This window comes from Solea senegalensis, linkage group LG13 (genome assembly GCF_019176455.1).
Source record: "Solea senegalensis isolate Sse05_10M linkage group LG13, IFAPA_SoseM_1, whole genome shotgun sequence".
Classification (NCBI taxonomy): Eukaryota; Metazoa; Chordata; class Actinopteri; order Pleuronectiformes; family Soleidae; genus Solea; species Solea senegalensis.
The window spans coordinates 883,575-896,541 of record NC_058033.1 but is presented as its reverse complement, the minus strand read 5'-3'; the positions used below and the strand labels follow the sequence as shown (position 1 = coordinate 896,541).

Sequence of the window (12,967 nt, the reverse complement as noted above, 5' to 3'; positions counted from 1 at the left end):
CGCCGCCATGCCGACCCTATCAGCGAGCGGAATCATTTCTACACCAATCTGCCTGACACTGGAGTTGACTGGGGCACTGTGAGGGTCGGAGACGCCGTCGCTGCGGACACAGCGGCGCTATGTTTTCCTGCGTGTTCGTGTTTCGTATCGCCGTTGCACAGGGACACTTGTGTTGCTAGCTACGCTAGCGTTAGCTTGAGTCGAGTCGTGGGGTAGTGACAGTCCGGCCGGAGGCGGGGAGTCGAAACAAACTGAGAGGTGAGACCGACTGTTATTTGGATGCTGACTACACTGTTGACTGTGTGCGTATGGTGGCCATTTGAAAGGTAATATCGCCCTCATAACCGTCCGTGACTCAAACTCAAGTGGTTTTAGGCAGCCGCGTGTCCGAGTTGACTGTTTTTGACAAACAACGCGTTTTAGCATCTTAGATTGGAGCCCAACGTTTACTCAACGTTCTGGCCCGCGACAGCGGAGCTAGGAGCTAGCGTGCTAACTGTCCACCACAACTGTGTCCCAAAAACTTTTCAGGTCAGTAACCCCGTCAGGATAGACACCACTGTTAATAACAGGTCCCCCTTCTAACAATAGCGCAGCTCTCGAGAGTCTTCATTTAAAGTGACACTTGTTTGTAAATGACAGTGGAAAGTGAAGGAACCGTGAAGGAACCGACAAGGAACCTCAGCTGACCTGACCCTGTGTTTGAGTTGCTCTCTAGAGGAAACAAGTCCCTGGGCTTAGGTTCCACGATCCCAGAAGTGTGATAAAGCAGTGTTAGTGTGGTTGCATTTTAAAGTAGGGATGGTATTGTGTTGTTGATTTTTATCAGGCATCACAAGGACATTTATTTATAACATTCGGGTTTCCAGGTAAAAGTTTTGCAAATTTAACTGTATCGCCTCAAAGAAGATGAATATATACGTGCACTTCTGTCAATTGTTGTTAAAGCTCCAATGTGTAAGAATGATCGCGTGTAAACCTTATAGGGTCTTACTCTAAGACTACACAAACAAAATTATTTTCATTATGATTCTTATTTGTAATGTTCCATTAAATGACATAATCATCATGTCAACAATCACCATTCACATGCATATTTATTGTATTCAGTAGATTGCATTTGAAATATGTTAATTGCATTTGAAATGCGTTAATTACTACCTGAACAAACATCACCCTGTTCTGTGACTTTCAGATCCAGAAAACTTCCAAATCCGTATCACTTGGAAACCATAAGAGATGTCTGCTCATGAAGATAAAGTAAAAACTGGCAGTCCCCAGGCCAGCTCTGCTTCATTCCTGCAGCTCCCAGATTGTACTGGAGGTTACAGTAATATATCTGTAATGGTGGAGGGTACCAGAGACCCACCTGACCCACCCGACTGTGCTGCTGCATGTCCTGTCCCAGGCACCGCAGCCTCACCTAAACACACCAGCACGACTGACACGTTTTCTCACTCGGATAATGCTGGAGAAAGAGCCAGGGGGAACGAGAATAACATCAATCGCAGGAACAGCTTTCATCATTCCAAACAACAGCAACAAACAAAGCTAGCAAAACGGCGCAACACAGCAAGCTCTAGTTTCAAGCATCCGTCATCTGGTAAGAGGAGACGAAGGGCAAACTCTGAGAGTGACTCCGTCCTGCCAACCAACTTCCTTTTAGGTGGGAACATTTTTGACCCCCTGAATCTCAACAGCCTGCTGGATGAGGATGTCAATAGGGCACTGAATGCAGAGACGCCCAAATCCTCCCCTCTTCCAGCAAAGAGTCGAGACCCAGTGGAGATCCTTATACCCAGGGACATCACTGATCCACTGAACCTTAACAGTGGGATAGCAGACAGCAGCTTTTTAGTGTCCTCCTATAGGAGCAGTGGCAGGAAGAGACACCGCAACAGACACCATGGGGGAGGGGGAAGTGGAGGTGGCATTTCCTCCACACAGATCAATATCTCAGAATCAGGAAAAGGTGAGGTTACATCTGGCAGCTCCATACTGCTTCCAGGTGCATTGGCCTCATGTTCTGCACTAGATCTCTCCAAAGACTCAGACAGTTTCTCCAGTACCACAAAGGAATCCCATGAGCACTCAACTGACAATTCTGCCAACTCTAAAGAAGAAATGACATCTGCATCTATTGAGGATTCCACTTCCTCCATATTGGGAGGACCAAACCATCATACAAGCAGGCGCAAGCGCAGGCGCAACTCTGGCAAAATGGAGCCTCCTGTAACCCATTCTACTCCCATTGGAAAGTCAGGGTCTGCTGATAAGTGTTGTGCTACAGGGGGACAGAGAAACTCCCAGTCGTTCCACACCCCAAGGAGTGGTTCTAAGCACCAGCAGCACCACAACCAGGTGAAGGAGAACCAGAGGAAGTTCCAATACGGGAACTACAACAAGTACTACGGCTACCGCAACCCAGGTGCTAGTGAAGATTCAAGGGTGCGTTTGCTTCGTCCAGAATGGTTTGAAGGTAAAGAGGTCCTGGATTTGGGATGCAACTCAGGCCATCTAACACTTTATATTGCCAAAGTGCTAAAACCTGCCCGCATATTAGGCCTGGATATTGACGGCGGTCTCGTACATGCAGCCCGAAAGAACATCAGACATTATCTTTCTGAGCTGCAGACCCAAGAGGCCAGACGTGCTATGCAGGAGAAAACATGCACTGAACAGGAGGAGAGGAATGGAAATGATAGTCACACTGGCACTGGAAAGAAGCACAATGAAGCAGAGAACAGGAATGAAAATGGGAAACCAGAGAAAAAAGAAAGTGTCCTTGCAGCAGCTGTAAATGACAATGACTCCTGTCACACAGATGAGGCAGGGACCCAGAGGCAAAGCTGCAAAACAGAGGAAATGGAGCAGGAAGATTGTGATTCAGCCACCGCTGATCACTCTGTGAGCTGCTCTTTTCCCATGTCCCTGCGCATCGCCAGGGGACCCATCGCTGCACCTCCACTAACAGAATCATCCAGCCCACGGCCCGGAGAGTTCCCCTCAAATGTGTCCTTCGTCAAGGTAAGACTGCATTCTCTGCATAGACATCTAGTGCAGTGTACATGGGGTTGCTATGTTACCGTCGCCCAGGAGCCTAGATGAAAGTAAAGTGAAATTTAGTACTTCACAGCAAGACACAACCTGCACTAAATCTAAACTCCTGAGTAGTGGATATAACTATCACAGCATCGTTAGTTCCATTATAATGTCCAGCCTGTGTTACAATACTCGAAGGGCATTAACTTCATATAAAATACATTAAAACAAAAGCAGCCTTGAATTGCAAAGATGCAAAAATGCAATGGTTACTCTGATCAGTGTCCAAGGTTTCATATTTGAACGGTTATAATTTAGTGGATGTATTAGTCATGTAGGAGTCAGAAATTAAATAATATACACTATATACATCTAACATGATGTTCAGCATCTCTTTAAAAAATGATGCGTCTCCAACATTTTTAATAACATCGATCTGAAGTTACATACTCTATAAACCTACTGCTGATGCTTTGAACTGAAGGAAGGATGCAGCAAACAGGATGCATTTAGTCCTTGTCACCAGATTGATGGTGATACTAATGGCCTCAGACTTTGTTTCCACTGTGGACTAGTAATGACATTAACATTTCCAGCAGTGTCTCATTATGGGTTTTAATTATTGTTCTTGTTTCTATGGAAGTTTCTTCTCTCCACTGGTCTTGAGTCCACTGGGCAGAGATGTGTATAAGTTGGGTACAGAAACTGTAGAGGAGATAATTAAAGCAGTGTGTATTCTCTCAGCAGTGAAAGACCCACAGATAAGACCTGAATGGGTTCAAAGGAAAATGTCACACTGTGTTGCATTTTCTGTGACAAAACCTCTTATGTCAAGTAAAGTGTAAAAATCTGACGGGGAAGTGTATTTGCGATTAATTATGATTTGGTGATTAAGAGGAAAAAATTGCTTCTTTGATGTGTGATAAATCAAACTAGTGAATTAATAATGTGTCTTTTCCTAATATGACACCTGAGTCTTCGTTTTTATTTGAAATAAAATAGTTATTAAGATGAAAACATTCTCCTTCTATTTCTACTCATCAATAATGTATATATCTGCAGGGTTTGTCTGCACCTGGCAAATCCCATGTTCTTGGAATACCACGTGCTATTCAGTTTAGTGTTTGCAGATTATGCAAATTAGCATCTATATTTGATTAGCATTTACTGATTTTTCTCACCCTGAATGGTCCTGAAACTTGTGTTGCAGATCACACATAGCCTTACCTTTATGGAAGTCAAGGTCCTGTTTTTCTCATCCCATCTTTCCTCTCCTTAAGGCCAACTATGTACTGGAGAACGATACCCTGCTTATGACTCAGCGGCCAGAGTATGACGTGATCCTTTGCCTGAGTGTTACCAAATGGGTTCACCTGAACTGGGGAGACAGTGGCCTCAAGCGGCTCTTCAAGAGAGTCTACAGACACCTCCGTCCTGGAGGAATGTTCATCCTAGAGCCACAGCCGTGGAAGTCCTACGTGAGGAGGAAGAAGCTGACTGTAAAGAAACAACTCCTAATGTCTATAACAAAGCATCAGAGATTTTAAATTTTGGTTGATTTGACTGAATTATATATATTTTCTGTCTTGCACAACAGGATAATATCTGCAGGAATTACCACAGCATCCGCCTCAGACCTGACGAGTTCTCATCATACCTCACAACTGAGGTGGGCTTCACCAGTTTTGAGTTCCTTGGGGCCCCCAAATGTTCAATAAGAGGTAACTCAGCGGTTTGTCAGTACTAAATTATGACTTGTTAATTGAATCCCTTGTTAAAAATGATTTATTTTCACCATGACAGGTTTTCAGAGGCCAATCTACTTGTTTCACAAATGACCGCTCCTGCCTTCATGATCGTTGAATGTGAGTATCCTAAATACAAGCCACCCAGCCGCCCTGGACTGCAAGGAACTATCGGGAATCCTTAACAGTTACTCCAGCTTTTCACATGCTGAAGATCAAATTCACAATGGACAAATGGGACCAGAAGTTTCATTAATTGCATAAAGATGGGATCTGATGACAACGGCACGTATCAGAATTTTCTTGGACAATTCATTTTTCATTGACATGGAACTCTTAAGAGGAGTCGGTAATGTATAACCCTAGCCAACGATGGAGGATATGCTCATCTGAACAGTTTCTTGGACTATCTTAGCGCTAATGATGACCCAGTTTGACGGATAGCCATAACGTGTTTGAATACCTGCTGCCATTCATCTCTACTTTCATGACTTTATTCTGTGATTCCACGTTACCATACATTATATACATATTAGGGTTGTGAGATCAGGAGTAATGTTCCAGTGTGGCACCATTGGGAAATTGTCTCACTGCAAAACTGCTTCCCACAGACATGGTCTCCGCTCACTGCAACACTTGAGTGCAGAGGAAGGACACTGCAGTCTGTGGGTAAATGAAGTCCCATATTCTCAGGGCTTCATATCAAATTATGATTTAAATAGGAATGCACACAATTTTGCAGATTTTAAAGCAGCCAAATAGAGAGTCAATCAGCCATAGAGTCGTCATATCACAAATAGCTGATGTGCAGTTTTTGTCCTATCTCCCAACCCAAATATGCAGTGTACTTGTCATTACTTTGCAAAATAGGCCCAAGAGTTGCATAACTGTTAAAACTCCATATTGTGTTATTGATGACCTGTGGAAAATGGTTGGATTAAGAGAAGAATATATTCATGACCAATTAGAAATGTGCACCCAAAACAACCAAAATGATAAAATATCCTGTGAAATGCTGCAATTTTATTGTATGTTGTTTCAGTGTTTTTGTGAATTTGTAAAGGTAATGATGGGCAAATTGGTAAACCAGTCACCATAGTCAGAACCACTCTTGTTATGGACCATATTATGGCACATTTCCACCTGCTCAACTCGACTCAGCACGGCACGGCTATTTTGCATTTCCACTAGCGATAGCACCTGCTCTGGCGAGGCTCCAAGTAGGTACTACTTTGTAGTGGAAAACCAACCTTATCCACACTGTGCTGTGGCGAGGTGAGCCGGGACCATAGGTGGAAGAGGTTTAGATTCTGTCACTTTGAGATCCAGTGTGGAATAATTAGTGGGAATTAGTGACATCTAATGGTGAGAGTGCAACAAAGGGATGTTTCCTCCTTCTTGGTTATTGATTTATGCTTCAGATTTATGTGGGCGGAGACATTCTTCCTTTCTTCATTGTATAAAGCTTCCTCTTCACAATTCAAAATGCACGTCCATTTGGGCAACTGTAGAGACACGGTGGCACAAGATGGTGCTTCCATAAAGTTTGACCTTGAGTTTTTTCGTCTTTTGTAGCTTATCCTAAGGCTACAAAAGACAAAACTTTTTCTCTTTTATAGTGAAAGTGACACGCCATAGACAAACAGACGTGAGGGTAGTATATTCTGTAATCACATTTTTTACATGACGGTAATAATAAAAATGGCAACATCATAGAAAGACTTCTTGAGTTCCTCTTTAAGACGTTCTACAAGTATAGTAAGATTTGGAAAAGAAAACTTTGTGAATCGTCTCAAAATTGACATCAGCTACAATTTTAAACTTGAAAAATTCATGTTTAATAAAATAAATAAAATAAAGTCTTTTGGCTGTTTTGGGTGTAACTCTGTAAGCAAAAGAGCATTTCATGGGTTCTTCATTCCAAGAATGATTCAACACAGAGATGGCGAGGACTATTTTGCAAAGTAGACCTGTGGCATGCAGTTGTCTGTTTCCTTTTTTTAACTGACAGTTAAGCCATACTCCTACTCGCGTGTTGTTTACAATACCCTCCACCAGGTTCTGACTGAGAATATAATTGAGAGTAAAATTCAAGGTCAACGACCATGAACAGAGAGCTGCTACGGTGTCTTCAGTGCTGTTTAAATGTGGAGTCTGTTCATCACTGCTGGACACACATTAATTCAAACAGCATGAGAATCAATTATTACCATGTTGTGTTTTTTAACGTCTGTGAGATTAAACAAAGATGACAGTTCAATGACTGGAGTCTATCATAGTGACTTCTTTTTTCTTTTACCAAATTTGAACATTAGTATGCTGTTTGGATTAAAGTGCTGCCAGAATAATTTATGGGTCTTTTGCTCTTGAATTGGACAATATTTCATCAGTCTAATGAGGATATGTACGAGTTGCAGGGCATCGCTGTTTGCGATTGTATCTTAATTGGTGTGCACTGAGCTCCACTCACCTACAATGCTTTTATTTGACTTGGCGAGGACTGAAAATCTTTCTTTTTTTTGTGACTGATGACATTTGGCACACAAGGTCATGAGAGGATGGCGATGTATGTTTCTATTTTAGTATGAGATCAATGTAAAGGAGTTTAAAGGTTTTTGTTTTACTGTTGTTAATATTTAGTTCATGACTGCTTTTGTCATTTCTTTTTCCAGTGGATTTGTTTTTGTTATGTTTTCAAACGTTTGTTGCCAATCTGCGAGTAAGTCACAGGTCAGAGTTTTTGTCTGCTGAAACAGATCAGTAATTCAGTTCTGGAACAACACATGTGCAAAGTATGTGCATCGCAGAGTTCTGATGTGTTTGCTTTTTTCTGTCCTGGCAGGCACATGCATTGTTAAATTAGCTTTTTTGTTTTTATTTGAAAAGACTGTTTGTGTTGATGCACTTTCATTTCACCTTGTTTGACATGTGCGACTTTTTAAAAAAACATTCTTAAAGATTCAGATTTGCATATGTTTTTCTGTCTGACTTTTTATTACAAATTGTGGGACACTAATTAACCTATGAAAATGAAGCCTCAGGTTACGCTTTGAATTGAAAGTGAATTAGCCGCAGCCTCCGTTGTCCCAACAGACACAGCCCCTAATCACACCTTTCTCCTAAGCTACGACAATCTGATTCTTAGGCTTCGATCAGCCCACTGCTGTTATTTTAAGGGCATTTTCCTTCTTTGCATTAACAATATTTTCTTTTTAGTAGGTTAAACAATAAGCATTTTTGTTTGAACTGGTTAAAAGCTCATTTGTGTTTTTGCCACTAATGTTAAAGATTGCACCTTACTGTCTCAGCAGCCTACTCAGAACCATGTGAGCCTGACTTGTGAGTCCAGGCATTAAAGCTAAAGCATGTCTTTTGGAGGTGTGAAATTACATGTTGTGTATCGTGTGCTGTATAAACATTTTGTACTTCCCTTGAAGTCTTGCACAAAGTTGTGCTTATTACAGAAAAAAATTAAACTCCCCTTGTATCAACAGGATTTAATGCCAGTGAGAAATGGCACTGTTTCTATTTCATGTTCCGTGACGGTCAGATTTCTTATTCAGGTTATAGTTTACTGTAATTAAAGAGTCAATTTGATTAGATAAATTACAATGAAAGCACAGTTTATTGTATTTTTTTATTATGTGTGTATATAATATTTACAATTTGAAGACGGGGACCCATTTAAGAAAATAATAATAATTAAATGCACTATTATATTATCTGGCATTTAATTGATTTTTAAAAAAAGCTGCTCTGGATTCTATGTCATGCTGAGTTATGCCAAAGATAGTAAAAGTCACATCCTGCAGCTGCTTAAATTTTCTAAATTCTAACTCCTATATCCTAAAATCATATGCATTTCCTTAGAAGCTACAACCTGATTATAAGATTACATCAGCCTTCACAAATAAATCTTAAGTATTTATCAACTATTGTCGACCTGAGGCTCATTATGAGAGGTTTCATTCCATGAAGGTTCATAATCGGGTCAAACGGGATAATATGCAGGACAACAAATGCAAAAATTCAAGGGGTGCAGGGTTTTCAATGGCACTAAAATCCACCTCTTCATGTTGAATTTGCACTGATGTGACTGGAGGGAATTAAACAAGTTAAGCAAACCTTTGTGGCTCAAGTTGTACATTTCCTCGAATCAGTTAAAAAAAAAAAATTTTCATTGTCACACCTGAGTTTATGGTGATTTATTTTCAGGCGGTGAGGTTTTATTTTGAAGGGCGCAATCGGCAAGTCAGTTTTTCAGATGGACTGTGGTAACATAGTCCAGTGGTGATATGCAGTTACCACATATCACCACTAAAAACACACAACAAGACGTTTTTGTCTGTATTTTCAGGCATTTGTTCGCATAGCATTTTCCACATGTATCCTTGTCTGTTAGTGTTTATTATTATTATTATTATTGTTGTTGTTTAGAGAAATGTTTTAAGTCTGTATTACCTGTCTGAATCCAGGCGTGTTCAGTGTCCAGCATCTGAAAGACGAGGCAGGGAAAACAAAACATGCCACTGGTCTGAGTGCAACCAGTTAGCCAGTCCTTCTTCTCATACCAGCTCCTGTCTTTCGTTTGCTGTTTTATGGCGACGTTCGGCTGCTCAGGTCCGAGTTATATAAGTCGAAGCTTTTCTTCTATGAAACGGCTTTTTTTTTGCAGTGACAGAAAGTTGTTTGTACTTTTTTTCCACGATGAAATCGGCAATTAAGCGCTGGTAAAGTTAGCACAACTTACAGAGAAGCGAGCGGAGGCATTTCCGTTTCCGCCGGCATTAGGCCATGTCCGCTCTGAGTGATGCGTCAGTGCGTATGACGTAATCACGTTGGGGCGAGGCCTCCCGGAGCCCATTGAAATGAATTGTAGGGTCAAAAATGAGAAAAAAAGAATCTCAACATGTAAGTCTATGAGAGCGTCTGACTGAAATCGTCCCAAGGGGGCGCGGCTACGGGGGGAGTGAAACTCAGGCTGCTGATTGGACAATATTATTAAGACTTAGACCAGCAAAATAAACTGTTTTTCTTTTCTTTTTGTTATTCTTTTTTTCGTGTGGTTTAAGGAGGCCGGTGCACTGTCGCCCATTATGGGCCAGCCGCCCCTGGGTAGACACATGGTTACTTCTGCCAAGGTTATGTTTTTGGCTGCTTGTGTTTGTGAGCGAAAAAGTTAATGATAGCTTTGGAGGAAATGCTCTGTGGAAGATTGTTATGGTCCAAAAAAGAAATGGTTAGATCTTGGTGGTGATATGGATCTGGGATCAGGAGTGTGGGAAACTAAACTTGAAGTGATGATCATCAAATCATCTGAAAGTAGATTAGCATCGTCCTGTATAGAATGACTTTATCCAGAATAGCCCCGTGACCTCCTTCCTGTTCCGCCTGTAATTCCCTGCTATTTATGTTTCCCTATAAAACGATTATCAAAGACAAAGACCGACAGGTCAAAGTTTGGTTGGAAAGGATATATAACAATATAACAAATATAACAATATCCTCTGTGATAGTGTCTTATCACAAGCTTTTTTATTGTGCTGTTGTGGACATTTTAATTGCATGCTTGTGGACTGAGCCTCTGTATATACAAACACTCATTTCATTGACAAGATGATGACGGGATTCGTGCAAGAGCAAAAGCCAAACCGGGAACATGGGATTCGACTCAAGGAAGGGAGAGAATCCAATTCAGGTGAACTTGGCAAGAGGAAATAAAAAGATCAATAAAAAGTGTGCGGTTGTAAAAACGTATGAGGTGACATTCTGCTTGGTGTTTGGTAAGTGGGCAAAGGAAATGTATCTTCTGTGGTGTCATTATCAGTGATGGATGGAGCTGAACACAAAGGCTTTTTTAAGATAACCATGAGAAATTTTAAAGGGATTACTGATTGTCAATAAGGCCTCTTCCTTTTTTAGCACCAAAGAAAATGTACCTTCTTATTCTCTAGATTATGTACGATGCTTTACACAGGTAAAGATGCTGACGGCCTGAATAAATGCATTTTGATGAATTGTTCAGTCCTAATTTACGCCACTGAAAAATGTATTAAGTCAATACATTGTGGCATTATAATATCCCAGGTCTCTGTGATTAACTTATCCTGATATTCTCTTCAGTTACAGTTACAATCCTGCTATAAATGTCTCTTTTAACGTGTTGCTGTTGACAAAATGTGACCAGGATTGTGGGGCTTTTATCCCTTTGTACTTTGGTCATGCTGCGCTGTGTGAACAGCACACAGATTCAACACAGATGACAATGCCAGACACAATACAGTGGCTCCAAATAGCATCCATAGCTTTAACATCTAACATCCAGCCTGCTGGATTGTGACGATGTCTGTCTGATCCAGACAATGTTGTCCAGACAGACAGAATGGGTGGGATAACATAAACACCGACAAGAGACATAACACTTCATTCACAAAAGCTCTACTGCATCACAGCTATTTAGGTTAGTCACTTGACCATCATTGTCTCCTGTCAGTACACCGCTGAACAAAAACACAGCAGACTCCACTCTGACTGTTTTTCATGTCCCCCCCCCCAGGTCCAAACAAGAGGGTCATAGGTCACATACAGACACCATTTTAGATAAAGTGAATGGGTTACTTTGTGTCCAGGGTGGGATTGGCACCAGTGAACGAAGATAATGAAGATGACTTCATACATTTGAAGCAGTAACAGTAAAAGCTGACGTGGATGATCTTCCTCACTAAATGGCATCAGAGACAACATTTATTTTCATGCATTTATTGGTAAAGGCTGCATTTCAGGGAGATCACTCTCATTGTCAGATCACAGAGAATGTAAAGAAAACCAAGTGGGACTGAATATAAGCCAAGTTTCTCAGTCCTGACGAATGCTGCATCCGTTAGCAGGATCCCAGCTGCCTGAAGTGCAGATGTCAGCCCTCACACTGGGACAGTCTGCAGGATTCATTAGGTGACGGGTGCTAGGAACGCATAGCACAGCACCTGAGAAGGGAAAGGAGCGTCGTGGAAGTCACAATGAGCGATGTCTTCTCCTTACCTCATTTAGAATAGATGCTTTGCTCTGCTGAAAGTTTTGCAGTGCGAGTACAAATATAACTAAAAGTCTACGTAATGATCTTAGCGGGCCTACCTGTATCTTCGAGGACAACCGTGATGACCAATGGTGTACTCCTGAGCATAGCAGAACCGCCTGCAGAGTCCTCTATACCCACATGTCCAGTACTGCATTTCTGGATCACTGCCTGTGGGTTATTATAATTATTATAATATCATAATCAAAATATATCCCCATTCTCTTGATGAATACTCACTAGACTTGACATTTTCATAAACTGTAATCACTGTAATGTTAAGAACAATAATAATAATAATAATAATGATAATAATAAATGTAGCCAAGGCCGCTTTACAGAGTGGGTGAAAACCCACAGAGGACCAAATCGATGTTATTATTATACATTATTTTAGCTGCTCAGTAGTTAGGGCGCTTCTCATCAGAGCCACACCGACAGAACCCAATTAGAATCCAGAGCGTTTGCCACACCATGGTTTGCTTAATCTCACATGCTAAGAAAATGGTTGTATTGGTTTCTTACCCTCTCCAACTGCAAGCATCAGGAGAAGCACGAGAAGAGCCAGGCTCAGTCCCTTCATGTTTTGGCACCAATAGGCTTTCAGACACTGCTGTTGGCAGACCGGTGCTGCATTTATACAGCATTTCAAACACGGGGGGAGGAGTCCATCCGGCTCTGTCCAAATCACAATAACAAAAAAGTATCATGGAATGATGGGAGTCTGGGTGCTGAGGGTCAGGACTATCAGCTTACTCAGCTCTGTCGGCTACAGTTTTTTTTTTTTTTTTGAGAATTTGAGATTTTTACAAAGAATCATACTGTAATGTCATCTCAAACAGTATGCTTCTTTGATTGCCTCAACAACCCATTGGTGGAGCCTCTGCTTGGACAGTGCTTGTCCCTTGTTATTTCTGCTGCGATGGTAGTCTTATGTCACTTCTTTGCTCTGGCAGAACATCTGGGTTGACAGTAGATTTGACTTCTCCTTCAGCTCAGATGATTACTGTGTGATATTTGTGCAGATTTGTGAGAAACAAAGGTTTGAACTTTGACACATGTCTCTAAGAATTATTGTACCTGCTGCAATTTGAAATTTGCAGTAGGC

The 12,967-nt window shown here is 41.3% G+C and overlaps 1 protein-coding gene across 2 annotated transcripts; it reads left to right on the top strand.

Annotated features, from left to right (window-relative positions):
* mepcea (methylphosphate capping enzyme a) lies at window positions 1–8,911 on the top strand. Of its 2 annotated transcripts, none has more exons than XM_044042309.1 (5): window positions 1–258; window positions 1,196–3,027; window positions 4,323–4,541; window positions 4,640–4,763; window positions 4,846–8,911. In XM_044042309.1, exons 2-5 carry the CDS (start codon window positions 1,240–1,242, stop codon window positions 4,878–4,880), a joined length of 2,166 nt encoding a protein of 721 aa, XP_043898244.1. In that variant the 5' UTR covers window positions 1–258; window positions 1,196–1,239; the 3' UTR covers window positions 4,881–8,911. The 2 variants fall into 2 exon arrangements, with proteins under 2 accessions (XP_043898244.1, XP_043898245.1); XM_044042310.1 differs by lacking the exon at window positions 1–258 and adding an exon at window positions 264–326.
* Window positions 8,912–12,967: the final 4,056 nt, after the last annotated feature.